Below are 14008 nucleotides of genomic sequence, written 5' to 3'. Positions count from 1 at the left end.
TAATATTCAGGAATATGTAAAGTTTCTTTTTTGGATGACAGATTTAAATAAAATAAGAATATAAAATCAACGACTGTTTTTGTTTTTATGTCGTCGTTTTTAGTCGTCTTAAGTAAGACTAATACGACGTAATATATTTGTTGAGCGACGTTGATTGTACGATTTAAACGGCGGTTTTTGGTTCGGACCGCCGTTGATTTTAAAAATTTATTCTATAAATTTGTAGCTTTCATACATTTTCGCGGTTAAAATTTAGGGTTCCAAGTTCTTCCTCTCTCAGAGACACTGTCTCTCACATCTCAAAGACAATAATTTGGATGTCTTTCTCAAAGAGAAATTGAGCTTACTCGCATCAAATCTATGTCCACAAGAAGAAGCTTGTCAACTAACCTTCTCACTTCCTTGATCAAGCCTGATAGGACACTTAGTGCTTCTGAATACTCCTTGCTTTCCATCAAAAGAGATGCAAGCCTGGCCTCCACTCGCTGTCGAAGGAAAGTTCGCTTCTCAGGGAAATCTGAAGATCAGATGTGCCTGATCCTCTGCTTGATTTTCTTTATGATAGCCTCTTCCTTTATCCGTAGAGCTTCAGAAGAAGAAGATGGGTTTCAAGAATGCGATAAAGAATAGAAATGGCTTCAGATGGCCTCTAAAGCATGAGCAATCGAATCAGTAGTTGCTGGGAGATATGATGAAGTCATTGTCAATGCTTTTCTCGTCGTTTATATTAAGGTAGATTTATAATTACCGACGTAGATTATTTTGTTAAACGTCGTTAAGTTTAATACAACCGGCGTGGATTTTATCAACTTCGAAATAATTGTCTCTCTGATTTCAAATCTGTGTCATCTGTTAAGATTATGATGTGGAACAGAGTTCCGTCTGGTAAGATTTCGTAACCCTTGGGATCCCAGAAAAATCTGATTATGTCGGCGGTTTTCTATATAAACCGTCGTGGTTATATCAATTCTTGTCATTAAATAGATCTACCGACGTAGGATAAGAAAATCAAAGAAAAAAATTGTAAACAAAAATTCTTATTAAGACGACGGTTTAAATTAAAGTTACGACGTATAAAATGAATAAATACGACGTTAAATATTTAAATATAACGTCGTAGAACTATACGATAATGACGTCGATATATTTATATTTTTCGTCGTTGTAAATTAATTTAATACGGCGATATTTTGTATTTTAAAGCCGTGGATTTTTTTGTAATTATACGGCGTCTTATACGAAAACCTCGTCGTGTTATTTTATGAGTAAAAACGGTGGCTTTTATTGAAATCGTCGTCTTTACTTTCTACGTCGGTCGTTTCATAACTTCTGCCGTCCTTTGTTGGCTTTGATTTTACACTGCTGAAATCTGTTTCAAATAGATGTCGGTTGTTTAATTAGGTACGTCGTTGTTTTTGAACAGCCATTTGAATCTCCATTTTTAGTTGTCTAAGGTGGTATTACACGACGGTGTTTTTAGAACCGTCGTCTTTTTAGAAACCACAGCGGTTTTCACTTAGACCGTCGTTGTTTTATGGTCGTCTTTTTCACTTTTTGTAGTAGTGTACAATTAGAACAAGAAGAGTCCATGATAGCTTTTGGCGCTACTAGTAGTAGTGTGTGTGATATTAAAAGTTGACTTAAAGTTTGAATATGGTCATCTCATCTTAGCCAAAACTTGAACATTGTCGAGTAATTATTTTGTTTTCACGAATTACGTGACATAGCGTTATTGCAATCAAGCTTTTCTCTTATTATTCACTGAATTTTGAGTCCTTTATTTTTATTTTTTCATAACCATGCAGCATCACTCCAAGTTTGGTTTAGCCTTGACATACATTATAACAGAATATGAAGATTACAAGCTAAATTCCAATCAACCAAACTAGATTTAGTCTCACAGAAAATTGTGGCCTACTAATTCAGAACTTGTCTGCAAGCAAACTTGTTTACCGCACAATTAATTTTGGCCTTTTATGGCCCACAGAAATTTGGTACTGTTCAGTTAAACCAAGATGTGCCATAAGAAGCCAGACATGAGTGAGCAGCTCTCCTCCTCTGCGGAGTTGCTGAGTATGATCTCTTCATCGACACTGATTGGCTGCATATGATAGCATTTCCACCCACACATGACTTATCAGCTCCCACTTCTTCTCCTTATTCCAATTTTCCTTTGCTTGCAAATCTTTTGCGAGCCTGCATGCATCAAATAGCACTGACTTGCTTTTGTCACCTTTCACATCAGCTGGAAGGAGGTCAGTGCACACTTGCATGAGGCTCTATGCGAGCATTTTTGTCATCTGATTGTAAGCCAAATAGATTGCATATAAGAGAACACTACCTTGTTCTGTAGCCATTGGAATGATTGAAAGTGTAACTTGACACACAGCACAACTCCTCAATATCGCTTTCTGTATATTCTCTCACAGATGGGGTATGAGCTCCTTTTTGAGTGGGGTTTGCGATATGAGCAGGGACTGTGTATTTATATGCATCAGTCGGAGAACACTACCTTGTTCTGTAGCCATTGGAATGATTGAAAGAGTAACTTGACACACAGCACAACTCCTCAATATCGCTTTCTGTATACTCTCTCACAGATGGGGTATGAGCTCTTTTGAGTGGGGTTTACGATATGAGCAGGGACTGTGTATTTATATGCATCAGTCGGGACTCCTTGCCCATCAAGGAGTCCTCAACCTCTCCTTATTGCATCAGAATTAGGAGTTCTAATCCACTATAAATTAGGAACCTTAGCAGTCTTGGACTTGAACTGAAACACTTCTCTCCAAGACTTACAAGTCCAGTTATAATCAAATTCCTAGTCTCCACGTTGGTTTGGAACTCTATGTTGATTAGTAGACCACTTGAGTGAGATTTAAAACATAAAAATCTTACATTCTCCCACTTGGTCAATAATCAACAAAACCATGTTTTGACTACTTTATGGCCATGGAAATCGATTAAACTGTATTCCTAAACAAGCTCTTGGTCAACTATGAAAACAAGCATTGGATCATCAAGGTGCCTTGAATATAAAACATCCAGGACCTTTATAACCACATATACCTATCTGCACAGCCACATAAAGCTTCCGTCAAGATTAGAACACAAGATGAACATGACTTTTCTTTAAAAAGCTTTATATATCATTACCATCTGCAGTCCATTCTTTAAGAGATTACAAGATCTCCCTTTCCAAAATAACTCTTTCGTGAGTAAGTATCTAGTGTAGTTATTGAAGCTAGCTTGTCTACACTTGATACCAACTGAAATCACTTGTTTAAACATATTAAACACAGAATCAAATAATAAGAAAACTGCACTTTAAGTGAAACTCAATCAAGGTTCTCAAATAACAAAATGCAAGCTACCAAAATGAAAGACTAGATTCTGCAACAGACTCCCACTAGTCCTCCCTATCAAAACTGGACACCAATCCCATGCTCCTTACATGTCCATGAAAAACACCATTTGGCAGACCCTTAGTTAACGGATCAGCGATCATGAAATGTGTACCAATATGATCAAGCTTCACAAGGCCATCCCTGATATTTTCTCTAACTGATAGATATTTAAACTTCAAATGTTTAGTGCCTGATGATCTTTTGTTGCTTTTGGTGAAGAACACTGCAGCACTATTATCATTCCAAATCTGAACTGGTCTTTCAATTGAGTCAACAACCCTCAAACTTGTGATAAAGTTCTTAAGCCAGATAGCTTGACTTGCAGCTTCATAACATGCAATGTATTCAGACTGCATAGTGGAGGTTGCAGTGTGTGTTTGCTTCACACTTTTCCACGAGACAGCTCCTCCTCCAAAAAGAAATACATAACCAGAAGTGGACTTTAGAGAATCCACACATCCTCCTAAATCTGCATCTGCATAACCAAACAACTCCAGATTCTCAACTTGCCTATAAACCAAATTGTAACTTTTGGTTCTCTGTAAATATCTTAAAACTTTCTTTGCAGCCACCCAATGTGCTTGGCCTGGGTTGGACTGAAATCTTCCCAAAACACTTACTGCAAAAGCTAAGTCTGGTCTAGTACAGACTTGAGCATACATCAAACTTCCTACAAGTGAGGCATAGGGCTTGTCAACCATTTCTAATTTTTCTTGTTCAGTTTTAGGTGATTGTTCCATACTCAGTTTGTCTCCTTTTGAGAAGGGCACATCTCCACCTGCACAATTCTCCATATTAAATCTTCTCAACACCTTCTCTATGTAACCTTTTTGGGATAATCCAAGCAATCCTCTCTCCCTGTCACGGCTGATTTCAATACCAAGTACATAAGAGGCTTCTCCAAGGTTTGTCATATCAAAAACTTTTGACAGAAAAACTTTGGTATCATGTAGTAAGGTCAAATTTTTGCTTGCCAAGAGAATGTCATCCACATAAAGTATCAGAAAAATAAAATTTCTCCCACTGACTTTAATATATATACATTCATCCACAGGGCTTTCACTGAAACCATGAGACCTCACCACCTCATCAAATTTTAAATACCATTGTCTAGAAGCTTGTTTCAATCCATAAATGGATTTCCTTAATTTGCAAACCTGATCTTCTCTCCCTTCTTGAATGAAACCCTCAGGCTGCTGCATGTAGATCTCTTCATAGAGGTCTCCATTCAAGAATGCAGTCTTTACATCCATTTGATGGAGGTAGAGATTGAAATGAGCTACCAAGGCCATCATGACTCTAAACGAATCCTTTGTAGAGACTGGAGAAAATGTCTCATTGTAATCAACTCCTGCCTGCTGTGTGAATCCTTTTGCAACTAGCCTAGCTTTGTATCTGTCAATGAGACCCTTGGAATCCTTTTTAGTTTTGAAAATCCATTTGCACCCTATAGGTCGACATCCTTGAGGCAATTGAACCAATTCCCATACTTTATTTTTCTCCATTGAATTTAACTCGGATTTCATTGCCTGCAACCATTGCTCATTTGCTGAACTTGTCAAAGCTTGTTTAAGGGTGATGGGATCTTCCAGGCATGGATCATTTTGCTCAGATTCTTGAAGATAAACATAGTCGCTGGACAAGGCTGATCTTCTGGTTCTTTTTGATCTTCTCACTTCTTGCTCTTCTTGTAAATTATATTGGTTTTGTGGCTGTGCATCTATATGGATTTCTGGTTGGTTAATATTCATCTCAACTGGTGCATTGACATCAACTTGGTGCATTTGAGGCACCGTTTCCTGAGGTGCTGTTTCTTCATTTTGCAAAATAGTATTTGGTAGAACTATATAGTCCTCTTCTTCAATTTCTTTAGACTGCATGATATTGCTGTCTGTTAGTTCATCAAAATCCAATGTCCTATCTTCAACGTTTTCACTTTCTTCTTCTATAAAAACTGCTCTCCCAGTTTCAACAAATCTGGTTGTATTATTTGGACAGTAGAATCGATATCCTTTCGTCCTCTCTGGATACCCCATGAAAAAGCAGCTAGTTGTTCTAGCATCTAGTTTCTTTTCCAAAGGGTTATACAACTTGGCTTCAGCTTTACATCCCCAAACTTTTATATGGTTCAGACTCGGTTTTCTTTTGTTCCAAAGCTCGAAAGGTATTTGATTCACACTCTTAGTTGGTACTCTATTGAGAATATAATTTGCTGTTTTCAAGGCTTCTCCCCAAAGAAAAATAGGAAGATTAGAACTGGCAATCATGGATCTCATCATATCTTTGAGGGTTCTGTTTCTTCTCTCAGAGACTCCATTTTGTTGTGGAGTTCCTGGGTTTGTATATTGAGCCACAATGCCTTCTTGTTGAAGAAATCTTGCAAAGGGTCCAGGATTTCTTCCAGCTTCATCAAATCTGCCATAAAACTCACCCCCTCTATCTGATCTAACTACTTTGATTTTGAGATCAAGTTGATTTTCAACTTCTGCTTTAAACACTTTGAACATGTCTAGAGCATTTGATTTTTCTGCTATCAAATACACATAACCAAAACGTGAGAAGTCATCTGTAAAAGTGATAAAGTACTTGAAACCATCATGAGTTTGTGTTGGAAAAGGACCACAAATATCAGTATGAATGAGTTCTAACAGATTGGTACTTTTAATTGCCCCTTTCTTCCTTGCATTTGTGAGTTTTCCTTTTACACAACTGATGCAAATTTCATTCAATTCATCCAAGTCAAGTGGCGGCAACACATGTTCTTTGCAGAGAGTTCTAATTCTATCTTTGGAAATATGACAAAGTCTTTTATGCCATAAGTTAGGTGATTCATTTTGGCTTTGTGTTTTGCTGGTGCTTGCAACATTCATAGCATGCTCATATTCTTTGATATTTAAAGAAAACATGCCATTCACAAGAGTTCCATTACCAACTGAAATTTTATTCTTCAAAATAGAAAATCCAACATCATTGACTACTACTTCGAACTTAGCTTTAACAAGCCTAGCTACTGACACCAAATTCCTTCTCATGGAAGGTACATAAGCTACTTCAAATAAATCCAACGTAAAACCAGACTCTAACTCAATCTTGACTGCTCCCATGAATTCCACTTCTACTTGGACTCCATTGCCAACGAACACCTTTAGTTCATACTTGTTTGGCACCCTCTTGGTTGTGAACCCCTGCAAGGAATTAGAAACATGTATTGTTGCCCCACTGTCAAGCCACCAGCTATAGTGTGATATATCAATTAAATTTGATTCAAAACAAACTTGGATTTCATTACCTTTAGCTTGCCTCTTTTCCAACCACCTCTTGTACCTACGACACTCTTTCTTCATGTGTCCAAACTTTTTGCAGAAAAAACACTTAACTCTATTCACACCTACTGCCTTTGAACCTTTGTCATTGTTCTTGGTTTTTCCAGCAGCATTGTTTTCCTTATTTCTTTCCTTGTATCCATCTTTCTTGATAGGTTTCATGTCTTGGACCAGATTGACATGATTGAGAGATTTCTCCTTCTTAATGTTCTGTTCTTCCTGAACACAGATTGCAATCAATTCATTGAGAGACCATGACTCCTTTTGTGCAACATAAGAGCTTTTGATTTGCTTGAAATCTGTAGGCAGTGAGTTGAGTGCAAGGTGAACCAACATATTGTCATCTATGTTGACTCCATAACCCCTTAGATTCATACCAATATCGATCATGTTTAGAATGTGCACCCTAACACATCCATTGCCAGCATACCTCATGTCTGTCAGTTTGTTGATCAGGGATCCCATCTCAGCTTTCTCAGATTCCTTAAATTTCAGGCTAATTGACTCTAGGAATTCCTTAGCATTGTTGGAAGGTGGAATACCTCCTCTCACAGTTTGTGACATAGACTTGAGCATGATCAAAATAGCCATCCTATTTGCCTTTTCCCATTTGGCAAAGTGAGCTATTTCCTCTGCAATTGCTCCTTCAGCAGGCTTTTCTGGAGCTTGCTCTCTTATAGCCAAGTCATAGTCTAGAAATCCCAGAGCCATCTCAAGATCCCTTTTCCATTTCTTATAGTTTGATCCATTGAGGGTTTCGATGGTGTTCAAGTTGGTAGCAAAAACTGTAGGAGTTTATTGAAACAAATAAACGCATAAATCAAAACTGTCCCCAAATAATCTGTACATTATCAATTTACGCCTGTGGGCTGAGAACTGAACATGTTATAGTGATCACCAAAATATTTGATACATGAATTTCTTTCACAGGATGATTTCTCACATCTGTGGATTTAAAGTAATCACTGTTTAATTCAGATATCCCATATTTTGCATCACACCACAATGAATCACCATAACCATGATTACCAACATCTGTGGACAGAAGGCAATCAAGATTACAATGGTCCATTGTGCAATATTTCTCGATCATCTTTCTTGAATCCGAGATTCTTTTAATCAACCAAACCGCTGTGGCTTGCTTGGTTGATCCAAGATTTCTTGGATTCTTGATCGTGAAGCTTTCGAGCATGGTTGACAAAAATCCTTATATATGAAACATGCTTAACAGATCTATATAAATAGAAGAGTGAAAATAGACACATACGATTAAAACTTGAATTCAGATTATTGAAAACATTATGTGTCGTTTCAATTATTAAGACTTTGTTAACATGCTAGGTTGAATTGCTTTTAGGTTCTAAAACATGCAACCTAAGCTCTAATACCACATGTAAGCCAAATAGATTGCATATAAGAGAACACTACCTTGTTCTGTAGCCATTGGAATGATTGAAAGAGTAACTTGACACACAGCACAACTCCTCAATATCGCTTTCTGTATACTCTCTCACAGATGGGGTATGAGCTCTTTTGAGTGGGGTTTACGATATGAGCAGGGACTGTGTATTTATATGCATCAGTCGGGACTCCTTGCCCATCAAGGAGTCCTCAACCTCTCCTTATTGCATCAGAATTAGGAGTTCTAATCCACTATAAATTAGGAACCTTAGCAGTCTTGGACTTGAACTGAAACACTTCTCTCCAAGACTTACAAGTCCAGTTATAATCAAATTCCTAGTCTCTACGTTGGTTTGGAACTCTATGTTGATTAGTAGACCACTTGAGTGAGATTTAAAACATAAAAATCTTACACTGATTTCAATTTTCTTTCTGTGAAAAAATCCTCAGCCTCAGAACATGTGTCTCTATACCTTATCTCTCCAATCCCATTTGGCAACATGAAGGGGCAAATGACTAAAAGGTACAACATGTAGTTCGACAATAGCCTACTTGCTTGACAATTTTTGTTCGGCAATTTCTTCCTTGCTTGACAATGTTGGTTTTCTTCATTGAGATCAGAATTGTAGCATATAGATCTGTAGCAATATGCCAAAGAAGGATGCTCTGGTCAAATTCAGCATCATTAATGGTCCAGCCAAGTATCTTTAGACCTTTTTTGTCGAGCACCTTGTCACCCCTTCCAGCACATAATTCTTTCCGATCCTTGAAACTCTTGGCAGTTGCTGATTTCTCTAGGAGCTGCTTAAATATCAACTGCTTTACGAAATCTATGGGTACTTTGCTGTACTTTTTGTACCGATGCTTCTCTAAATACGTATTTATGTAACAGTCCTTCTTGAAAAGAATGCACTTAGCTGGCTTAGTCTTAAGACAAAATTTTATGAGCTCGTATTGTCCTAAGGAATTAGACCAGCTCTTGTTGTTAACCAATGGGAGGTATGAAACAGTTTTATGCAAGAAACCCACCACACAAGCCACCGTATTTGTGTGCTCATTCGTGTGCTTGTTCTTGTTCACCACACAAGCCACCGTATTTGTGTGCTTGTTCTTATTCAGCCACAGCTTTGTCCAGTCTGAGGAAAGCAGTATGATTAGAGCATAAATTTCCAGGACGATAGCTCCTGCCAACATAATATATGTGATAATCACATCCATTTCCCTGTATGCTTGCTTCTCGGTGAAAAGGAAAATTAGGAGTACTGAAACTGTTAAAAAAAAAGTAATACAACGGAGAATGCCACCAAGGCCAGAATAAACGAGGACTGCTTTAGTATAAAACACATCATATATGAAACCTAGCTCAATCTCAATAACTTTAAAAGCTTTCTCAAAGTTTGTGGCTTGGAAGAAGTTTTGGCTGTTATCTACATCATGGAAGTTGAGGATGAGACCAGCACAGAGCTTCTTTGAACTTTCAAAGAAAGTGTAAGCTTTGTTTATTGGATCATTTTGGCTACTGTCATCATCAGCTGCAGGTTCGCGTGATTGATCGCTATCTGTGGCAGCTTTGGATGCGCTGAATGTGCCAAGTTCCACCCTGAAGCCCTCATCTCTCCTTGAGCTGTAGTCTTCCATGTATCTATCATAATTCGGACCGGGGTCAGGATCTTGGAGCATAGAATCTCTAAATTGCTCACTGCTTGCAGATCTTAAAACCCAAGTCCTCTCCCCAGACTTTATAATCCCAACTATGAACATTGGTAATGCCAAAAAATTCAAGGCTTCACTAGACCATGCTCTGAATAAGACATTGGAAGCTACAAGCAACTGGGAACCTAGCCTAAGCAAGTGCCTCATCCACAACTCATTGTCTTCTGAGGAATAAGCAGCAATAATATCTGGGCCACCAAGGTGCAAGAGAAGAAAGGGTGCCCAAAATGCTGTTATTACATAGTCTGGGTTTACAGAATCACCTTGAGAGTCTTCTTGGCTGTTGGAGAGTATGCCGAGTGAAAATGTTGCAGTTGACTCAGCCAACAAGTAAGCGAGCCACAAAACAATTCTGAGGTAGTCTTTGGTTGAATGCTTTCTCCATTTCCCAATTAGGATTAGGATGCTTTGCAAGCCGAGGCTGATTAGTACTGCAACACGAAGCTCCCACAGGCTCCAGATTTTGATCACCCGTTCTGGGAAAAGCTGCATTGCCTTCCTCCTCCTTGTGAAGAGCAAGGTGCTTATAACTGGAAATGAAAAGTTTCATGACAAGAGAACGTATCAGACAAAGCATTTTAAGTTTGCATACTCGTTCTAGGAAGTACATAACTTTTCTTGAAGTACAAAAAAACAAGTGTTTTCAATCAAGTTAATGAATTTAGAAGGAAACAGAAATTAGTAAAAATCTCACTTGTGACTAGCATGATTTTTCTCTGTTTTAGGATTTAAGAGGCGGCTGTAAAGTAGCAACACCTCCCGGTGGCTTGTGCTTGTTTAGCTTTCCAGCATGCCGACGGTGATGCCACAGAGAGAGAGAGAGAGAGAGAGAGAGGAAGCTCTCTCAGAATCGATGGACTTGTATTGATGGGTGCCTAGAAAACAAGAGAAGGGAGCTGCAAAAGAAGCAAGAGTTGAATCCTTTCTAATATAACCAAGGAAAAATATTCTTAATCATCACTTACTTCAAAATTTGGAATTGAGCTCATTGATTTATTAGTATTATTAATTTATGAACTTGTGGACCGTGAATTTATGAACTTAAACTTGTCATTTCAATTCAAGCCATATGGATGAATTTTTTACTTATTTTTGGCTTCCCACGTGTTTTGCTTGTTATTGGTGTAACTGCTTGTCTTTGATTAATGAATTCTCAAGTTCAAATGAGTTTGTGTAAGATCAAAGTAAAAAAGGAAATTTTTTAGCAATACCCCTTAATTATAGACCTTGTTCCACCTTAGCCCTCTTTAACTTTCAATTTGATTTTGAAATCCCATAATCTCAAAACATGCCAATCTGCTCCTTCCGTCGAGTCTGGTTAAATTTTATGTTTATTTTATAGGCATAAATGTCAATTCACTCTAAAAACTTTAAAATAAAAAAAAATAAAATATATATATATATATATATATTCTGTTGGTAGAAATTTTATGTGTAGCTAGCTTGGTTTGTTGGATTATTCATGTTTGAGTGTTTGGCTGCTCAGAGAAGAGGGGAAATTTGTCACTTTATTGAAAAAGAAGAAAAGAAAACAGAGTGACCCAGATATTTGAGGCACTGCAAACAGAGTATCACCTGTTTTATTTATTTATTTTTTAAATTTGAGAGTAAATTGACGTTTATGGCCATAAAACTAATAGACTTGACGTTAGGGACACATTGGCATGTTTTGAAAGATTAGGGGGTTTTAAAACCAAATTGAAAGTTCAAGAGGGCACAGTGGAACAAAGTCTATAGGGCAAAGGGCATTGCTAAAAATATAACAATTAGATATGGATATCTCAGCTTATGTCAAAGACTCAAAGCTCTATCAGTTGGAGCCATGAACACCATATTTTCCACTCCAATAATAATCAAATTTGAACCCTCTGCAAAGTGGGAAGTTTGTTTTCTCTGAACCAAAAGCTAGCTGCCAAGGCAACTAGGCAACTAGGCGGCGAAGCGATCATGGAATTTAACTATGCAGAAACAACTGGTGCTCAGTCATTCATATCCACAACTGATGATGCAGAGAGACCTGCTGCTCCTACAGCTCAGCCTTTCCGATTTACGTACTGGGAGAGTACTGAACCTCCAGCATTGACGATCATCATCAATGATAACGGATTGCTTGGGTTACTTCAGGTTGTGGTTAGCATAGCAGAGGCGGGGAGCCCCATCAAGCGCTTTGCATTCTATGATTCCTTTCTCAAACATGTTCGCTTTTTGGTGATGTTTGCGGTGTTCCTTCTTGGCCGGTATGTTAGCCATATACCGTTGTATCTGGTGTTCTTCTGCATCTCTATAATTAGCCTGTTGTTTCTCTACATCTACATCCACTATGTGCCGTTTCTCATTTTAGAAGACGACATCATGTGGATTCGAAGAGAGTTGAGGTTACTGAATGCTATTTTAGATGATGCAGCAAAAGTGGCGGGTTTAAGGGATCAGATAGATACCAGAACAATAGAAATCCTGGATCGAAGGATTTACCGTGATGAAGACACTTACTCTGGTGAAGCAACTATACAAGGGTTAAAAGATGTTGAGGCAAAATGGGTGGCCAAAACCAGATCCGTAGTTAAAAGAGCAAATGCTTTAGTGGCAGCCTTTGAGAAACAGAGGAGAAGAGACTCCCCCATGATCCACAGAATATGTTTCGGCACAATCAGTGAGAAGGTGAAGCAGGTAGAATGGCTTATAACTGAAACTAAGCAACTTAAGGAGGAAATAAATGAGCGCATTAAAATGAAGGTGGATCGTGGGATTAACATATGTGAATCGCTGGAGGGGTCGATATCTAAAATGAGAAGCCTTGTAGACAGACCCAGCCCCATTTATGAAAGCAGTCGTCAACAAAAATGGGTAGAGTCTGAAAGGCGAGTTGAAGCATCAGCTCGTTTGACTTTCTCCATTGCACAGAAGATCAATAATCTTATGACTCAAGAACCAGATGAGCAAACACATTCAATATATCTGCGGTTGATGTTACTGTATCCCTTTCTGAAAGATATAGAAGAATTTTGTTTCGAAAGTGAAATTGAAGAGGCTTGGGTGGAGGAAATGGAAGAGGTCATTAAGCAAGCACAACCTGCCATTGAGAGCTTCTTACTGCAGAGACCAGAGCACCAATTTAAGTGGCTATCGATTATCGACAACTGGAAGGCACGGAGAAAGCTCAAGGAGGACATAAGATGCATTGACAGTCCGTTCACAGAACTTTTGGAGAGGAAGGAGAGATATGGCTTGAGATTTATGAGAAGAGGTTCATCAAAGTTTGTCAATGAATCCCGAGATGGCATTATTTCACCAGTACCTCGCATGATTCACAGCTACCTCAGGGCGAAGCCAGATATATCTCGTGAGGTACATGGTAAATTGGGATTACTATGCACTCATTTGCACGATATGAATAAACTTGTAGATGACGCAGAAATGATTGAAAGAAGATATATTTCCAGAATGGCTTGGTTGGAATTGGAACAAGTGAGTAATATTGTTAAACGTGCAGAGAACTCCGTGCAAACATTCATGAAAAGTTCAAAGAACGTAAGGATAAAGCAGATTCAATTCAGAACAAACGCTGAGACAATGCTTTGGCGGGAAATTGGCCAAATGGAGAATACTGTCAATCTTGTTACAAGGACCATAAAAGCGTGCAACATTAAGTTTACGAAAGAGTCAAACTCAGTGGTCGGTTTGGAAGAAGATGTACATGAACTGGTGTCACGACTGACAACCAACAACGAACATCACCGTTTTATTTCCATTTTCGGCATTGAAGGCATAGGTAAGACAACATTGGCAAAGGAAATCTATAACCATGCAGATGTTGCAACACACTTTCCTCAACGTGTATGGATCTCTCTACCTGGCGAGTCCATTGAATCCTGGGTCCAAAAGGTACGTGATAATGAGAGGTATCTTATAATTCTAGACAACATCTCGACAAAAGAAGAGTTGGAAGCAGCTCGGGAGGTAGAATCTCAAGTAGCATCACCAAGTGGAAGCAGAATTCTGCTCACTATAAGAGACAGAAATTTGGTTCCCGAAATTAGCAGTCCTCCCCACCACCTTCCTCTACGAACCAAAGAAGAGAGCTGGAAGTTACTTAACCAGATGGTGCACTTTCGTCCAAAAGAGGAAGTGAAAGCAAAGGAAATTTTAGGCAAGTGTGGGGGTTTC

General features: G+C 38.4%; 2 protein-coding genes across 2 annotated transcripts in view; one reads left to right on the top strand and one right to left on the bottom strand.

Annotated features, from left to right (window-relative positions):
- Positions 1-8647: 8647 nt before the first annotated feature.
- Positions 8648-10336, bottom strand: LOC117620944. The gene has a single exon (XM_034351206.1). It carries the CDS (start codon positions 10334-10336, stop codon positions 8648-8650), a length of 1689 nt encoding a protein of 562 aa, XP_034207097.1.
- A 1455-nt stretch (positions 10337-11791) lies between these two features.
- The window catches only part of LOC117620942 (probable disease resistance RPP8-like protein 2), a 3837-nt gene continuing 1620 nt past the window's right edge, over positions 11792-14008 (top strand). The window contains exon 1 of the mRNA XM_034351201.1: positions 11792-14008. This exon is cut by the window's right edge and continues 1620 nt beyond it. Coding sequence (XP_034207092.1) covers positions 11792-14008 — 2217 coding nt within the window.

Source organism: Prunus dulcis, chromosome 3, assembly GCF_902201215.1.
Source record: "Prunus dulcis chromosome 3, ALMONDv2, whole genome shotgun sequence".
Lineage (NCBI taxonomy): Eukaryota > Viridiplantae > Streptophyta > Magnoliopsida > Rosales > Rosaceae > Prunus > Prunus dulcis.
The sequence above is the reverse complement of the archived record's forward strand: the minus strand, read 5'-3'. Positions and strand labels throughout refer to the sequence as shown.